Raw genomic sequence first — 19,760 nt, 5'->3', positions numbered from 1 at the left:
CACTTCCTAAAATGTGATGGACAACTTGTTTAGTCAGCACATTTTAGAATTGAATCCTCTTTAGTGGAACAATAATTAACCTTAGTCAACATTTATCCAAAATGAAAACACTGCAGCCTCTCAAACCAGATAATGCTATACAGTATAGGCTATGTATATTCTATATTTAAAAATAATAAATAAAAAACAAAGCAAATCTCTCCTGACTTTTTAACTAATAGCATATTCATAAGAACAGCAAGGAGTATGTTGGGGTTTTTTTTTTTTACAAAACATATAACATTTCTTAATGCCACTGGCTGAAATAAAAAAAATAAAGCAAGTCACTCCTGACTTTTGAACTAATATTTTTCTGCACATTAATTTATAAGAGCAGTACTCAGTGTTTTTACAAAACATAAAACGTTGCTTAACGCCACTGTCGACCCGGTGCTTCTACAAGTTTCACATTGCTGTGCTGCTTTTGCTGATGCTTCAATAAATTTAGATTTTAAAATTTTTCATGGTTAAAAACTTTCTGCTAGTTGCACAAAGCTTACAACGGACATGAGTGTTTTTTGCGTCTTTGAATGTGACAAGCTCACAATAATGGCAATACTTGTCAAAAGAACACTTATGTCCCTCTTTGTCTATTTTTGGCTAGCAGCCGACTTGCATAACATAAGCTTCTCGACTTGAACTGCCAGTGATGTGCCGCACAATCGTGCATACGAGTCAAGGACAACAATGCAAATCGCGTTCTGGTAACGCAGTAACGCATTGTGACTTTGATTAATAACTGTAATATTATTACTGTTTTGGAAACAGTAATCCCTTACACTACTAGTTGCTGGGAAAAGTAATAGTATTACAGCATTACTGCCCAACACTGCATGTGTGGTAGTTTTGCTGACCCACCCCCCCTTGTATGTGAGGTTATTTCCTATAAATGGTTTACTAAATCCCTCTACTCAACCTTTTCATTTTAGGTTATGGGTACAGTAATTGAGTTCATGAGTTCGAGTTCATGAAGTTCTCAAAGTGATGAGTGACTATTTATAAAAACTAATCAAGGCCTGCTGGCTAACACATGCTTTAGTCTATCTGGAAGCTTTTGTGACACTTTTTGGATGCAGTCGAGACGGGTAGCTTGAAAGGGACAGTCCTGTCAGAAGCATGTTCTTCTTGTTGCCTGATGATGCTCTCACAGATTCTAGATTTTTCAGCTCAAAATTCAGTTAATTAAACATCGTGTTTTGTGAATGTATGCGTAGGAGATTAATGAGATCAATTTCAGATTTGTGTAGGAGAGGGAATCAATGTCCCCAAAAGTCATACTGAAAGGCAGATTAAGCACATCGGCCTAGCAGAGGGTAAAAAACTCATCAGCCCATGGTTCAGTCTCTCTCTCTCTAACTCTGTCTCTCATTTCTCACTACTCTGTCATTCGCTCTCTATTTAGTGTAACGCAATTCAATAAACTATTGGGATCCGGTCCTGGTGGAGCACTTAGATGAAATTGGAATTCATCAAAAACAAATCAAATGAGTAAACACATGTTATTTCAGTGTGTTTTTGTGTATGCGTGTCTTTTCCAGGGAGATTTGTGGTGCACACGACACATGCAGGATCAAATAAACAGTAATAATCATCTTTAATCCCTCAACTCATTTGAAATTCTAATCTAAATAGTACATGGTTGGAGTGCCTGTAAATCACTGAATAAACAGAATAAACTGCTAAAAGACAGCTATGTTTGATAAAGATTAAGATATAACAACTTGGCTTTATTAGGTTGATTCGGAGTTCATTTTAGCATTAGCTGTCCCCCAACATGCAGTCCTGTTTTTTACTCAAAGGTTACAGATTATTGAGGCAAGATTTCTCCATACATTAATCATTTCTCGCATCTCTGTCTTTCGCTCAACATTGGAGTTTTAAACCTACCTGTAGTCTTTTTTTGGTAGCCAAGACTTGTTTGTCCTTTCTCTGTATTTTGATTGTGGTGATTGTCTGTTTTTTTGGTCATATTCTCTGTAGTGTAGAAATATAACTGCCAATTTCTGGCTTTGAATCAGATAGAAATTCCCTTTTCTTTGTGTTTGCTATTCAGCGTTCCAGACAGGCAGTTTCAGTTTGTTCAGTTTTGTGTCTGTCTGGTTTGAGATTGTGATGTAGTGCTGGCCTGAGGTTAATCCCTCACTGGTGTGCAGCAGTTATTTTAGTTATTCATCTTTTTAGTGATTCGATTCCCAGAACGTAAAATTAAAATTTGATTGATCCACAATTTTTTTTATTCTTATTGTAAATACATTTTAACCTGGCTGGCAGTGTGGCTCTATGGCAGTGACAGTTGGTCAGTCAGTCCTCCACTTCCATCCAGGCTGAAAATATCTCAACAACTGATGACATTTTGTACAGACATTCATGGTGCCCAGATGATGAAGCCTAATGACTCTGTTGATCCCCTGACTTTTCCTGTAGGGCCACCATGAGGTTAGGTATCAACATAAAATCTGGTACAGACATTCATGTCCCCCACAGGATGAACTGTAATAACTTTGGTGATTCCTCAACTTTCATCTTGATCCATAATTAGGTGAACATTTTGATTTCCCCAATTGTTTGGTTTAAGACCAAATACCTTCAAAACTAATCACATTCCTATCAGCCTTAGCTATCCTTTGTATTCAGTGCTAATTAGCTAATGTTAGTTTGTGTGCTAACATGGTGAACGTTAAAAATGCTAAAAATCAAACAATTTTTTACAGTTTAAAACAAATTACAGCAGGCTTTTTATCTTTTGCCATTTTCACTGTCAGAAAAAAGGTGAAGATAAAAAAGACAGATGCTGTGGTGTGTTACATCCACTGTGCCTGCTCTATTCGTTGTCGCCTAAAGTAAATCCCGGGTCACCTGCATTGAACAATTGAACATCTTTTATCTCTCTCTAACCTCTTTTTATATGATTGCTAAAACTATGTGCCTGTATTAAGTATTCCCTCTGCAGGTACTGTTCATAAAATTTCTTTGAGCGTGTTTTGAATCTGCAGCGGTTGTTTTTCTTTTCGCTTCCCCTTCCTCTGCTATCATGTCTCTCTGCTTTGCTCAGGCTTTAAGAACCTTTTTGAATGTGGGACCAGATTTGTACAAATATGCTAATGCTCAAGGACTTTCAAACCTGCCTCATCCCCAGAGATAAAACCTGAAATCCAGAGGTGAACGAAGCAGAAAATTGCTTTTCTTGTTGCTGTGCTTTTCAGTTTTATGATAACATAATTAGACTTCAACTTTAACACTGACTGTACTCACTGTCTGCAGTATTTAGAGAAAATCTCCAGGTGTTCATGAACAGTACACTTATTCATAATCCATGTTTTGGTGGTATATGCTGCAAACGTCAGCATATACCAATGTATTGAATTCTTCTCTTGTCTTTGAAATTCATGTAAGGAAAATTTATTTCTTCACAGAAAGAGATTCATTTCTCAGTAAGGTTAAATGTACAGTGTGGATTCCTTGCATATCTTTCCAAAATCTAAAGTTAGTGAGTCATCTCTCTCCATCATCCAGTTGTCATCTGGTATGCTAATCCTTCTGGCTTCATCAGTCAATTTCATTCATGTCTTCTATGCAGAACGTTCCTCCTACCAGCCAGTGCTCTCTCTTCAGCGGTCTCATCAGACTCCTCTTGGCATTTTCCGTCCCGTCAAGGCCAAACCTCCCTTCCACCCTCAATCATCAAACATTAAATCCCTACCAAGTCAAGCTCTGTCTTTCAAATGGAAGAAAAATACTTGATATTGTATTGGAAAAGAGAAAAGACAGCTATTTGCAGTGTGCCTGGTTTTCCCATCCCACATTTTGTTCAAGATATTTTGATCAAACATTTGTTTCCTAAAAGGAGTTTCAACAGTAAAATTCTGGAAACTATAAGAAACCACAAACAAGAGAGAGAAAAGCAGCTATTTAATTTTACCACAACCCATTGCAAAACAACTTACTGTAATACATTGAAAATCATGAAAATCAACACACTGCAAGTTTTCCTTTAATATCAGTTGAGTGTGTGTGTGTGTGTGTGAGAGAGAGAGAGAGAGGTGTGTGTGGGGGGGGGGGGGGCTAAATAAGTAAATAGAATCATAAAAAGAAATACCTCAAATTTAGAGAAAATTAACTTAAACTAAAAACTAGAACTATACACTAAATGTGAAAAATATATACAATAATAGTGCAAGTGTAGCAGATACTGTGTATTGTCATGTATTGATATGGAAAGGTGCTTCGCATTGCATAGATGAGTGTATACATACAGAATATACAAACAGTTATGTACAGGACTCTAAAATGATAGGGGAGTGTATGTTACAAGTACATGGTGTACATGAATTTATATTATTTAAATAAGATATTGGATAGTTATAACTTGAAATTGCAAGTGGAATTATCGCCAAGAACATCTGGTTTCCTTGCACTAAAGAAGCCCAAGTTTTCATGCCACACAAATTTTTGCTTCAATGTTACTATTCCTGTTGCTAAATATCTAAAGGAACAGCCTTTACATCATCAAAACAAACACAACAACCACATATAAATTCAATCCAGATCCACTGCTTACTTACCATGTCATTTTACACATGACCTTTTAACTTAACAAACCTCAGGACTTTCAGCATTCAGGCATTACAAACCTTCTGCAATTACCATACTTATGTAAGACACTGACGTATTTTAATGTGAGCGCGCTACTGTTTACTTTGGGTCTAGACAAAGGTCAGTGCCGGTGTGCTCTTTAAAGCATGAGCAGTCTGAAAGCATTTAGGCCAACCAAAATGAAGCGTGATAAGATGAGAGGTCATGTGAAAGGAGATTTCAGAGCAAAATGTGTTGGTGAAATTGCTGTGGGATGCATCAAAACAAACACTATAGAGGTAAAGTAATGTATGCGAGAAGACAGAAAATTGGAGAGCACCAAAAGCAAGTATAGTCTTTATTTGCTTTTTGTCTTAAAAGCCCCTTGCAATTCTTTTCTCTTTATATTGATTGACTAATTTGCAGGATCTGAGGAAGAACAAAACCACACAATTACACACACTAGTGTTGTGTTTAAAGGCCAGAGACATTTGTCAAGATAAACTATGGACTTGTAAAGCGGGAAAAGGCCACACAAAGCCTCTCATCATTTATCCCCTGCCATTACTGAAGTCATTAAAGCTTTACTGAGTGAATCAGTCACTGTGGGAATGGGTGTTGATGTCATATGCGGTGTGCTAAACTCTGTCTTTACCCTCTTGCGTGTGTATAAGGGCGATTTATCTCCCTGCAAATTCACACGTGTTTAAGATAGAGAATCTGAACAGGATGAAGGAGTAGTTAAAGAAAACAGTTGTCGCAATGATGTGTTTACTCAAATGTGATCTTTTCTCCTGTAGGTGCCCTCTCCCAGAGCCAGGTCCACCCACTCCTGGGCTCCCTGTCTCTGCCAGGTCGACCCCTCCAGCCCCAGACTCATGCCCAGCTGGAGCACTTCCTGCCGCTCAGGGTCAACAGCTCCTCGCCGCTCAGCCTCTTTCCCAATTTCAACTCGGTAAGAATCCATATCACATTTTTCATGTACACACATCACACATTAAGCTACAATGGGCACTCAAAAAGTGATTCCAGCCCCAAACAGAATCTTAAGGAAAGATTAATGAGTGTTTTACATCAAACTAAACTGAAATGGGGTCCTCTGTGTGGCTTGGGGGTTTAAAGTGCTGACCATGAACTGCAATGTCTCTGGTTTGAGTACAGACTTGTTTTCTGTCATCTCTTTACAAGATCACTATTAAAAATACCCAGAGATGTAAAGAAATCTTGTATTAAAATCTGAGATCACAATATTTTAATCCTGCACTCAACCCCTTAAACTAAATAATAAATCAGACTTGACCCAAGTGTGTCATTTGCAGTCAGGTCCACTTGGAGTCAAACATACGTATACAAATAAAGCTATTATTATTAGCATTTTAAACATCACATGACATGTGTTGTGGCTTCAAACAAATTAAGTCCAAATGACACATTAGAACAGAACAACTCACTGTCTTGTCAGTTAAGCTCACTTACTTGGTTGATTAAAGTTCTGTAGCTTGTTAATATTGACTGGATGACTAGAACACTAACATTAGCAAAGAGTATAAATTCAAAGAGGTCCAGTTACTGAAAATTTCCCGAAGCAAAGGTCCGGAATATCATATCGACTAACCTGCGTTATCATTCAGTGTCATAACGTATAGATGTATCAACATGTTTTTAGTCAACGACTGACTGTCAAATCAAATAATATTTCAACAACATTTCCTTTCAGTTTTCACATCAAACTGGAGAGATGGTAAATAACTACTCTAATAATAAACTCTAAATTTAAGTAAACTAAAATAAAGTGCACAGTTTCAGAAGTGTAGCTTGAAGTGATTGTAGTCCCAACCAATTTTAGAATAAACACTCAACACATCTTAACAAATGAACAGCTTTAATAACTCATCTTCTCTTTCATCCATCCATCCATCTTCATCTGCTTATCCGGGGTCGGGTCGTGGCCTTCTCTTTCATTCCCTCTTATATAGTAGACTACCGCTTTCCTACATTCTCATGTTCAGTGAGAAACATGAGCTGTGGCAAGGACTGGAGATATATGAGATATTCTGGTTTTGAACTGCCCGTGTAAGAATCTGTACATTCTTGATAAAAAGCCATGTGCAGTCTCTCTTCTCTGTCATCTCCTCTCTTCTTCTGTGTATCTCACTTGCGGACTCGGCTCTCAATGCTTATCAGAATGCACAGGTTTGATTGGCTGAGGAGCATCACAGGACACGATTGGAACACATGCAATTGGTCAGTGAGTTTCCTGCGCTGCTAAACCAGTACAGTAAATGCTGCGCGGGTTAAAATAGAAACGCTCCGTCATGAGGTAGTAATTCTCGATAATAAATCAGATGTACGTCGGGGTCCAGAGAGGACGGCAGCTGGGTCCGGATCCAGACCGCGATCCAATTAGTGACCTCTGGCATAGAGGAAACGGACAATATTATTTTAAAGGTTATTCAAATTTTTTGCTTTATTGTGATTGTTTGTAAGTCTAACCTCTGTCTTTTTATTTTGTTTAACAAAGGTAATCTATTAAAGGAAGTAGAACTGTTGAACCATCAATGATGTCTTTTATAAACGTGCACTTTGTGGCCATGTTATGTAGGAAACTATAAATATTGCATCAGGACTGCATTGGCAGATTCTAAATATTACTTGGCTCTGATCAGTGGTAAAAATATAATTCAGACATCCCAAATATAACACTTCTCTCAAACACACACACAGACACATATATGTTTGGTCTGGCTCTAAATAATGAAGTGTAAGACTTTCATAGTCTACATTTAGCTTTAACCCTTAATTACACACATCTGAGGAACGTGCTAAATGTATCAGGCATGTGGGTGGCTGGGAAGGGATTCCTGACTGACACCTAATGCTAAAAATATGACTTGACTAACACAGCTGCACCATAGGGATAAAAAAAAAAAAATGAAATAGCGTTATTTAAAAAGTGTGAATTCAGAACTGTCTTCAGTATTTATTATTTTAAAATAAATGTAATTCTTCAAAACCTTAGCATTATGTAGCATTAATTTTTGGCTTATGACGACAAATCTCCCTTCACCAATTAAATCCATGTTTAAAGCTATGGTAGGTGAGCTAGATTTTGAAGGTATCCAACTGAAAAAATCCCAACCTCGCTTCCAAGTCTCCCTCCAAAGACACTCCTCCAAAACACATTTTCATGTACAGCGATCGTACGGGCAGAGTGCGCGCAGGAAGACAGGCAGGCAGACCAGCCAGTCATTTCATTTGGATCGAATGAAATGATTGACTGTGCTTATACATGTCTTGCAACAGCCCCAGATAACAGATTTTTATTTAATTATTTTTTTTCTTTTCATTTTTGTGTTGTAGCATTCGATTGCTTTTCTACCCCGGCATCAAGATCACAACGTGCAGTATTTCATTAAATCACAATAAAAAATCACTCAAATCAGCACTGACAGGTTGTTCATCACTGATCTGAAAGAGGATGAGGTAGTGTGGAGAATATTAATAATGATTAAAAGTTTGGATATGTGTGCTCATTCTGGGCCTCATAATCAAGTGAAAGATAAAAAGATGATAAAAGTCAATGATACTAAGAACACAGCATGACAACAAATTTAAATGCACTGTATTTAAGTAATTCGACCCAAAAACACAATAAAACATGTCCTAACAGGGACAGAAAGCTATTTGCTTAAAATGTTATTAATGTTAAAAAAAAATGTATCTGTTATAGAACAGGGTTTTGTACTAAATTCCATTTTATTGATGGTAAGGAAATTTGTTAGTATCTCAAACACTTTTTTCTTTTATACTTTCATTGAATAATGAAATAAATGATTTAAGTCACATTTTCTCACCACTGAAAATGTTATGCATATTAGTGAGTGTGTGGGTTAAAAGTTAAAATTGTGACAAATACATTTTCTGAAGAGGACAACGTCACAAACACCCTCATCATTTAAGTTTTTAAGTCTTTTTTGTTAATATTGTTGCTATTCTTTGATCATGGAGAGATGGCAGGAGATAAGGACAGTAGTAAAATAGGAGCAATAGTAATGTAGAGAGGAGGGGTGACTGGGAACGAAGATCCTAAAGGCCAGACCTGAACTGGGTCTTAGACCTTTAATGCTACAGGATGCCCCTAAAATGTTACATGTCATTTTTCCTTATGGCATTTGTGTCATTGTAGGGTTACTGCTTTACTGAAATTGCCTGTTTGCACTACTCTCTGAAACCAAAAGGTATCGCCAACTTCATCCTTATTATACTGTAATGTCTATTAGAGGGAGCATGAAGCAGGACTAACCTGTTTATGTATGTGTGTTTTTGTCTGTTTTCACCTTGTAGATGGACCCGGTGCAGAAGGCAGTGATCAACCACACCTTTGGCGTGGCTCCACCCAAGAAGAAACCCATCATCTCCTGTAACATCTGTCACCTGCGCTTCAACTCCACTGTAAGTCTACAGTCACTCTTGTTCAATGCTTTCTCATATCACAGAGGAAAAAGTTTTGGTTTCTTTCCTTGAGCTTTCATCTAATAAACAGGATAAAACAAAAGCCCAAAGAAAGGTCTGATATATCTTTTTAATTCACTGCAGGAAATCAGCTCTAGTTTTTATATAAGAAAGTGAAGGGAGTGTTGAATCAACATTATCTCACTCACTGTGAGACCCTCTGACCCTCTTGATGTTTGCTGAGAGTAGGCTTTTCTAAACAACGTTCATACTTCAAAACACAAACATGACTTATTGTCTCATGAACTGTCATCTAAAGTTCATCTTTTGATTATTTTTGCAGTGAAGCGTCCACACATTTGCATCACATATCATATTTTTGCATCCTATGGGTCTAAAATCAATCTTGAAGCAGGACATTCTTTATCAGTCTCATCAGTAACGATATATTTCTATTCGGCTTCCGTTTTTCTACTCGGCCACTGGGTTCTTAAAAGTAAACCAGTCAGTTCTGTTGCTTTGTTCTCCCTATCACACCTCCCTATTCATATTCATTTGGCTCCCATTCCTATGGACTTCGTTTATACATATTTGCATTTATATTGTTAGGAGTAACCTGCCGGAATGACAATGACTCTTCGTTTTGTCAGTTTTAAAACTTGAAGGAAGCAAGACACTGGCGCGAGCACATCATACAACCCTTATGTCGTCATTTTCTCTCTGCTCTGTACATTTGGTCATACAGCGATATTGTCAGGAGTCTGTTTTCTAACAGGCTGTCTCCTCCTCCTCTCTGTGTTACCTGCAGCTGAGCTGAGAGTGCTGTTTGACCCAGGAGTTGGATGCCAGGTTACAGGCAGGTACCAGGTCCCACCAGGGCTGGAATTTGCACTTGACAAAGAAAATTGACTAAAGGAATAGTTCTGAATATTTAGAGTCTTTTCATATTTTATACCCACTGCTTGGGTAGTACATATAGTTGGTTTCATTATCACAGTCATTGATTTTTTTTTTTATTGGAAAACTCAGTTTCAGCTTGCCATCCATAGTTCAACACAATTATGAATCCTATTATTATTTAAATTAATATGTAAGTTTAACCAAAGCTAACATTTTAACATGATTTAACAGTAGGCTATCATGCTGAATATTAGTTGTTATATAAAACAATATCCATGTTTTCATGGCTGTGATGAAGATATATGGCGGTCATTATCACCAAAGTCATTAGGATTCCTTCTACATGAATGTCTGTCCGAAATTACATGACATGTTTATAGCTGACAAGGTATTTCAGTCCAGACCAAAGTGGTGGACCGAAAGACTGGCATGGCATTCAAACCACATAAATACAGATGGTTTCCAAGGTTTAATATTTCAGTGCCTTAAATTCAGTGGTAATTAAATGTCAATGTTAATTCTTCAATAGTGGTTAAATTTCACAATTTGATATTTAGTTGCTCATTAAATAAAAAAATATTGTGGCCATTCTTTGCTTCTACAATAGACTATATAATGTCCCTAAATAATGGAAAGCTGGAGCTCTTTGTTCAGTATGAAGACAAGATGGATGACTGTGAAAATGAGATCTTTAACACACATATACAGGTGCTGGTGATATAATTAGAATATCATCAAAAAGTTGTTTCAGTAATTCCATTCAAAAAGTGAAACTTGGATATTATATTCATTCATTACACACAGACTGATATATTTCTAATGTTTATTTCATTTAATTGTGATGATTAAAACTGGCAACTAATAAAAATCCCAAATTCAGTATCTCTGAAAATTAGAATATTACTTAAGACCAATACAAAAACAGGATTTTTAGAAATGTTGGCCAACTGAAAATTATGAACTTGAAAAGTATGAGCAGGTACAGCACTCAGTACTTAGTTGGGGCTCCTTTTGCCTGAATTACTGCAGCAATGCGGCGTGGCATGGAGTCGATCAGTCTGTGGCACTGCTCAGGTGTTATGAGAGCCCAGGTTGCTCTGATAGTGGCCTTCAGCTCTACTGCATTGTTGGGTCTGGCGTATCGCATCTTCCTCTTCACAATACCCCATAGATTTTCTATAGGGTTAATGTGCTTGGACACAGAGCTCTGTGAACAGCCAGCCTCTTTAGCAATGACCTTTTGTGTCTTGCCCTCCTTGTGCAAGGTGTCAATGGTCATCTTTTGGACAACTGTCAAGTCAGTAGTCTTCTCCATGATTGTGTAGCCTACAGAACTAGACTGAGAGACCATTTAAAGGCCTTTGCAGGTGTTTTGAGTGAATTAGCTGATTAGAGTGTGGCACCAGGTGTCTTCAATATTGAACCTTTTCACAATATTCAAATTTTCTGAGATACTGATTTTGGGGTTTTCATTAGTTGTCAGTTATAATCATCAAAATTAAAAGTAATGAACACTTGAAATATATCAGTCTGTGTAGAATGAATGTATACATTATACAAGTTTCACTTTTTGAATGATATTCTAATTATATGACCAGCACCTGTATATTACACAAGCGATGTGCATATAAAAAGAATAGACTTGTAACTTTTCTAATTATTCCTTTATGGCTGCTAAACGCACTGAAAAAAGCATGAAAGATTTAAGCCTGAAGTATCACACATAATATTCTAATGTTGCTGCCCTTTTGTGAAGGATAGTTGTTGCTCACTGTGTATGAAGGGTTCAGGCATCAGTGGTGTGAGAAGGCTTAAAGCTTCTTGAGTCGAGGTCCTGAAAGTCTCCTTCAGGTGTCTAACAGAAGATCTTTGTTTTATTCTACATGTTGTATATGTTATTCTCTCTGTAAGTTACTATGGTGGAACATAGTGAACTCATACTATGCTGGCATGCCAGATAGTATGCTGGTATGCAGATGGGGGCAGATTCCTCCCTCTGGCTCAGTTGAAAATCACGCTGAATGGTCAGTGTGCACTGACATTCAACGTAGCCAAAGGGGTCGTACACCCTTTGCTCAGCCCTGTATTCCCCACCAGACACTTTGACCCACGGTGGTACCCTTTCTGTTTGTGTAGCAGCCCAAGCTTTATGCAAAGTGTTGATGGGCAGAATTGTACCCCACTACTCTACGCACACAGTCACTAACAGATTGGCTCTGCACACTGTGCTCAGAGGCTGCACTGTGTACAGTGTGTGCCTGGAAACTTGTACAGATAATTTGAGCAATGACAAATTATCGAACTGCCTCATGTGAAGCTAGATACTTGAAGTCTTGTTACACTGTTCCAAACTCAGACTCTGTTGATTTAGGGTGTGTACTTGTGTCTTTCATATACAGAAAGGCACTAGTGCTGCGAAAATGTGTGCTCTTAAAGGATTAGGCTGGTTATGTTTAATATTTTTCTTATTGTTGACAAATCCCATGAAAAGAAGACTGTGGCATTTTAGCATGTTATTTAAACAGGAATAAATAAACCATTTGTTAGGGACTATTTTCAGTGGCAGATTAATACACATTTGGTGCTCTAGTGAGTTTAATTGCCTACACGATGTATGTGAAACTGAATTTTAAAAAATTACATTGCCCATGTGCTTTGCAATGAAGGAACATTCAAATGTTTGTATTATTTTCAAACAATAATCGTCAAATTAGGCTTTACGCTTTGGCTACACAGACAATACTTGCTAGTAAGATCAATTGTTTGTTTTGGTGTTTTAATGGGAGTTATTGGCAGTAAGAAAAATATAGAATGTCACCAGACGTATCCTTCAACTTCTCCTTGTTCTGTACATTTGATGTCATGGATAGTTTGCTCAAGTTGCTGAAGCTATTCGAACTTTCCGAGAGTAGAGTATCTTCTGTTTTTCACAGAAGATACTCTGACATGTCACAGTAGGAAAGCAAAGCTGTAAATAATCAAAATAATGCTTCAGAGTCCTGGTATTGTTCATGCATTTGAACATTGAACAGAGCCACTATTTATCTGTGCTATTCCTACTATGAAAATTCAAAATGTCTGCTGTGAACAAGGTCTATTTACACTAATGTATTTCTTCATCTGTTAACATTTTTAGTATCTCCCATTAGGCGTAAGCCTCGAAGGGATCATGTGTTTGGTCGTGTGTATGTGTTCGTGTGTGTATCTGTCTGCAGCTAATCTCACATACTACCGGACCCATCAGCCTAACAATGTTTGTACACATTTATGACTGTATGCTTAAGGACCTCCCGTGGTTCCAGTAATTCACAATTTGAAAATTAAAGTAAAAACCTATTGTATTGACTGCTCTTGTTTTAAACCACAATTGACTGCTGACTTCTCGCTCCTCTTGACCGGCCGGTAGGTAAGTACATTAGTTTTGCCAGTCAAGTTACCTATGTACGTTAAGTTAACAAATTAAAATAAGTCAGCGTTGACTTTTGGTTTCATATGGGACATAAACACCGGCCTCCAGTGGTGTAAAATGGCAAGCAAAAAAGGCATTGAGATAACACGTTAAATTACTTAAGACAAGGCGTGTTATTCATACGCCAATTGGTAATACCAGGCCTCGCAGAGATCTACAGTCTATTTAGTGCACTGTTGTAGTTCAGTATTGAATGACAAACCTAAGATTCGCTTGCTTTTAACTGCCACTCAGGTCTTGATCAGCAGATGGAGTTTGCTTAATTGTCCTAGAAAATGTTATTGAAAAATGAACACGAAGATATCTGGAGATGTATAATGAAATAATTAACAAAAAGCTTTACTCTGTTTCCTGAAGCTAAGTAGCTAATTTAAAATGTATAGATTTGATGTGCTGTGTGGAAATATTGTGTGTGTGTGTGGATTACCATGCTTCTGTGGTGCTGTTTCACTGTTGGTGTGCTTCTACTTGCTGGAAGCTGATCTCCCTTTGTAGAGTACATCATGCTTTATCTACAGCCATGCAGAGCCATTTTAGGATCCCAAATCTGCGTGCATCTGTTGTCGCGCTGCCCACAAATGTGTTTTCTCTCACAGAGGAAGGCAGATAGGTCATTTTGTGTTGCAGGTTGGCAAACTCAGGCCATTTTGTGTCAGAACAAATCAGTGGCTAGATGAGCCAGTGAGCTCAGAGGATGGTCATGAGATGCCATGAGTCCAAATGATACTCATTTGTGCACAACCATGACAATGATGACCAACACGGTGATGTGACTCTTCCTCCGAGTCAAATGCTCAATCGCATCTCCCTAACTCCACGGGAGCATTTGAAGCCAAATAGACGGAACAGATGGAAATATTACAGTTTACTGATTCCATGCTGGCCTTCTCTAATTTAATCATGTAATTATTTCTGTTCATATACTCTACACTGACTTTCTCCTGTTTGTTCTGCTCGTGTGTGTGTGTGTGTGTGTGTGTGTGTGTGTGTGTGTGTGTCATGGTCAGACCCAGGCAGAGGCCCACTACAAAGGTCACAAACATGCTCGCAAGCTAAAGGCCTTGGAGACCCAGAGGAACCGGCAGAAGAACGGACACAGTTCATCCACAACAGGAAAAGACAGAGACAGAGAGAAGGGGAAGATGGGAGGAGGAACGGTGCCCACATACTCGCATTTGAAAGATATAACAGGTACAAGTCTGGCTTTTTTTAAAGGCGCCCCTCTCTCCATCCTCTGAGTAATTAGTGGGAATTGGAGAGACGTAAGCACTAAGGCTTGGTAGCTGCCACTCAGCTGGCTAATTACCAGCTATTACCTGTCCTGCTATCATTGGCTCTGTCAGATAGGCAATTACTCCCATCAGGCTAAGACATTCTCCAAGATGAGATGCCCTAAAGCTCTTAAAAAGAGATGCTATCTGAGGATGGATGTAGTTATGTTACTTCCTTATAATTTAGATTTTTGGTTTTAAATCAACAGTGGCTCAACACAACTCCCACTTACAGCTCCCTGTTCCTATTATGAAATGTGTTGTCACTTTAAAAATGGACATTTCAAAGGGTGTAGAAAATGGGCCAGAAGTTGAGGTGTCGTGTGTGCCTACATGTTTTCTTGTCAAAATCAAACTAAACAGCAGAAGATTAAAAGAATGGAGACCCTGAGGCAGAGAAGACCAGCACAAATTGCTGAGCACAGTTGTACAGGAGGCATTAGCAGTGGCTAATGCTAGTAGCAAAAAATAGCATCGCAGATGCACAGAAATGTAAGCAAATATCTTTCTAACTGCAGTTTTTTTGAAGATTCATACCTGTGTAGATGTTGAAATATACACTATCTTGCCAATAGTTTTGGATTGCCTGCCTTTACATGCACATTAAGGTTAATGACATCGACCCCTGAAAAACAACCCCACACCATAATAACCCCTCCACCGAACCTTACACTTGGCACAATGCAGTCAGGCGAGTACTGTTCTCCTGGTAACCACCAAACCCAGACTCGTCCATTGGATTGCCAGACAGAGAAGCGTGACTCGTCACTCCAGAGAACACGTCTCCACTGCTCTAGTGTCCAGTGGCGACATGCTTTACACCACTACATCTGATGCTTTGCATTGCACTTGGTGATGTAAGGCTTGGATGCAGCTGCTGGGCCATTTCATGAAGTTCTCTACACACTGTTCTTGAGCTAAACTGAAGGCCACCTGACATTTGGAGGTCTGTAGATATTGACTCTGCGCCTCAGCATGCGCTGACTCCGCTCTGTTATTTTATGTGGCCTACCACTTCGTGGCTGAGTTTCTGTTGTTTCCAATCGCTTCCACTTTGTTATAATACCACTAACAGTTAACCGTGGAATATTCAGTAGTGAGGAAATTTCACCAATGGAATTATTGTAAATGTTTGTAGAAGCAGTCTGCATGCGTAGGTACTTGATATTATACACCTATTGCCAAAGATGTGATTGGAACACCTGAATTCAATGATGCGGAGGGATGTCCTAAAACTTTTGGCAAAATAGTGTAGCTTAATTAGAGTTTTGAGTCAGTAGTGGCAAATAAGCAGGCCTTTAATAAGTACACTGCTCAAAAAAATAAAGGGAACACTAAAATAACACATCCTAGATCTGAATGAATGAAATAATGTCATTAAATACTCCTTTCTTTACATAGTTGAATGTGCTGACAACAAAATCACACAAAAATTATCAATGGAAATAAATTTATCAACCCATGGAGGTCTGGATTTGGAGTCACACTCAAAATCAAAGTGGAAAACCACACTAAACCACACCTTAAAACAAGTCAAAATGTAGTGTGTGTGGCCTCCACGTGCCTGTATGACCTCCCTACAACGCCTGGGCATGCTCCTGATGAGGTGGCAGATGGTCTCCTAAGGGATCTCCTCCCAGACCTGGGCTAAAGCATCCGCCAACTCCTGGACAGTCTATGGTGCAACGTGGCGTTGGTGGATGGAGCGAAACATGATGTCCCAGATGTGCTCAATTGGATTCAGGTCTGGGGAACGGGTGGGCCAGTCCATAGAATCAATGCCTTCCTCTTGCAGGAACTGCTGACGCACTCCAGCCACATGAGGTCTAGCATTGTCTTGCATTAGGATGAACCCAGGGCCAACCGCACCAGCATACGGTCTCACAAGGGGTCTGAGGATCGGTAACTAATGGCAGTCAGGCTACCTCTGGCGAGCACATGGAGGGCTGTACGGCCCCCCAAAGAAATGCCACCCCACACCATTACTGACCCACCGCCAAACCGGTCATGCTGGAGGATGTTGCAGGTAGCAGAACGTTCTCCACGGCGTCTCCAGACTCTGTCACGTCTGTCTCATGTGCCCTGCTTTCATCTGTGAAGAGCACAGGGCGCCAGTGGCGAATTTGCCAATCTTGGTGTTCTCTGGCAAATGCCAAACGTCCTGCACAGTGTTGGGCTGTAAGCACAACCCCCACCTGTGGACGTCGGGCCCTCATACCACCCTCATGGAGTCTGTTTCTGACCGTTTGAGCAGACACATGCACATTTGTGGCCTGCTGGAGGTCATTTTGCAGGGCTCTGGCAGTGCTCCTCCTGCTCCTCCTTGCACAAAGGCGGAGGTAGCAGATCCTGCTGCTGGGTTGTTGCCCTCCTACGGCCTCCTCCACGTCTCCTGATGTACTGGCCTGTCTCCTGGTAGCGCCTCCATGCTCTGGACACTACGCTGACAGACACAGCAAACCTTCTTGCCACAGCTCGCATTGATGTGCCGTCCTGGATGAGCTGCACTACTTGAGCCACTTGTGTGGGTTGTAGACTCCGTGTCATGCTACCGCTAGAGTGAAAGCACCGCCAGCATTCAAAAGTGACCAAAACATCAGCCAGGAAGCATAGGAACTGAGAAGTGGTCTGTGGTCACCAACTGCAGTACCACTCCTTTATTTGGGGGTGTCTTGCTAATTGCCTATAACTTCTACCTGTTGTCTTTTCTATTTGCACAACAGCATGTGAAATTGATTGTCAATCAGTGTTGCTTCCTATGTGGACAGTTTGATTTCACAGGAGTGTGATTGACTTGGAGTTACATTGTGTTGTTTAAGTGTTCCAGTGTATAAACTGATGGCCACCCACTTTATATTGCACTTTACCCAACCATTTGGTGCAGAGTGCTGCAATTATATGCGCAAAAATGAAGATATGCGATGGTATGCCTTCACTGTCCTTGTGCACATGATCTAGTTTTACTTGTTATTGTGCCAAAAAACACTCAAATCTGCCTATAAAACCCACCATGTGTAACTTTCTATTGTCGCTTTGTTAAAAATTCCCAAATTTCCAGACAAAATACAGGACATGACTGTCCTTATTGGTAGCTTCAAGCCTGGATCCATATTCTTAATGTTATAGGTATTGGTTTTTCAACAACATTGCCAACAAAATAGCTGCTGTACGCGTAGCAACTTTGCTTTCTTTTACCCCCAGTCATTTGTCACTCACCTTCTCATTCTTCCCGACACAAATGTCACCATCTTCCTTTCTGTACTCTGAAAAGCTTTGCTTTTCATTATTGATCTCCCCCCTCCCATTTTCTTCCAGCACCTATCAATTTCCCTCTAACCACACAATGATAAGCTTGTTACATTCGGCGGTTGCCATGGTTGATTGATGGTGACAGAGGGAGAGAACAAATGACAGATAGACAAGGAGACAAAGGAGAAATGATTGAGAAGGCAGAAGAAAAGAGAGAAAACACAGAAGAAAGAAAATTAAGTAGATGAGAATACGAAAAGGAAATACTTTTATACATTGATGGTGGTTGTGGTATTATGGGGTGGTGATGGGGCAGTGGATAAGATACATGCCTTTGGTGTGGTCCGGGAGACCTGGGTTCAACTCCCCACTCTGACACATCCACCAATTTGTCCCTGTGCAAGACACTTAACACCTAGTTGCTCCAGAGGCGTGCGACCCCAGACATAAATAGCAATTGTAAGTCACTTTGAATAAAAGCGTAAACTAAATGAATAAATATCAATGTATTATACAACTGTGTTTACTTTTTCCCTCTCATATTGTAACTAGTACATCAAGTTTTAGTAGCTTACATTATAATGTTGTAGGTGTTTTATTAATGTGTTTTTCAGCAACCATATATCCTCCTGTGGGCACTCATAATGAATGACAATATAGTAACACAGTTGTATTAATATAAGTTAGTCCTCATAGGAGAAGTTATAATTGTTGACAAATATGTACACTGTTAAATACTTAAGAATGTCTTTATATCCAATTACAACTATATTTTAGTACGTCATAAACTATTGTGTATATATTGTATGTATATGAGGAACTGAGAAGACAGATATCAGAGGGGATATATGACATAGATCACATAGATATATGACATGTTTTTTGTATTATTGTCTCTTGGATATTATTGTCTTTACACTTGTTAAAGCACTTTGTAACTTGTTTTTGAAAAGTGCTCTACAAATAAGGATTATTATTATTATTATAGAATATTCATTACTTAAACTGCGGTCTGCCACTGGATATGCTGTAATCACTGTAAATCACTGACAATCACATCCTTTGCATTTATATCTGGTATTCATCATTTGTTTGCATTCTTTCAACTCTATGTCGTTTGTTTGTTATCATAATGTTGTCATATAACCTTAATGTTTTATCATTAGTAAATTAGTTCTGAAGATCCAAAATTATTCTGACTTCACAAGCTGCGTGACATTGAAGCAGCTATAATCCTATACAGTGTTTTGGGGATGACAATGGGTGCTCTCAAATTCATTGTTTATATAAAAGTAACATTAGATTTTGGATTAACAAATGTTTATTCTTATCTGGATAAAGCGCCAAGATAAATATCATATTGTTATACCGAGTGTTATTGGGCTCATCTATTTTTATCCATCCATCCACAGGCCCAAGTACTTCCCAACCTGCACAGCAGCAGCCAGAGAGCAGCCAGGGAAGCTTGCTAGTGCCCACTCTTTCCTCACAGCCCTCATCCACAGACTCCATCTTGCTCCGTTCTCCTCAGCTGTCCCCACAAATCTCCCCTGGCCCCCAGCTTTTTGATCTACCTTCAGACAGTCCACCTGGGAAAGGGTGCAGCCCGGCCACCAGTTCGGCCACACATTGTGGCCCTCAGGGGAGCTTCACGGGAGGTGAGGAGGAGGTGGTGAAGGTGGACGAGGCTAAGGAGACCAAAAGCAACAAAAAACATCTCCACTGTCCCACGTGCAAAGTGACGGTCAATTCTAGCTCCCAGTTGGAAGCTCACTGTAGTGGTATGTACTGCAATGCTACTGATATTG

General features: G+C 39.3%; 1 protein-coding gene across 2 annotated transcripts in view; it reads left to right on the top strand.

Annotated features, from left to right (window-relative positions):
• The window catches only part of LOC119916340 (zinc finger protein 385B-like), a 63,698-nt gene that overhangs the window by 41,698 nt on the left and 2,240 nt on the right, over positions 1 to 19,760 (top strand). The window contains exons 1-5 of one of the 2 annotated variants that reach the window (XM_038736324.1): positions 4,791 to 4,910; positions 5,412 to 5,566; positions 8,956 to 9,063; positions 14,440 to 14,623; positions 19,365 to 19,733. In XM_038736324.1, the coding sequence (XP_038592252.1) occupies positions 4,886 to 4,910; positions 5,412 to 5,566; positions 8,956 to 9,063; positions 14,440 to 14,623; positions 19,365 to 19,733 (841 nt within the window). In that variant the 5' untranslated portion in view covers positions 4,791 to 4,885. Of the gene's footprint in view, positions 1 to 4,790; positions 4,911 to 5,411; positions 5,567 to 8,955; positions 9,064 to 14,439; positions 14,624 to 19,364; positions 19,734 to 19,760 lie in introns of those variants that run through there. The other variant, XM_038736323.1, reaches the window with a different exon arrangement.

Source organism: Micropterus salmoides, unplaced genomic scaffold (genome assembly GCF_014851395.1).
Source record: "Micropterus salmoides isolate LMB-PRFRI ecotype aquatic unplaced genomic scaffold, ASM1485139v1 Ms_hic_scaffold_21, whole genome shotgun sequence".
NCBI classification, from domain to species: domain Eukaryota; kingdom Metazoa; phylum Chordata; class Actinopteri; order Centrarchiformes; family Centrarchidae; genus Micropterus; species Micropterus salmoides.
The sequence above is the reverse complement of the archived record's forward strand: the minus strand, read 5'-3'. Positions and strand labels throughout refer to the sequence as shown.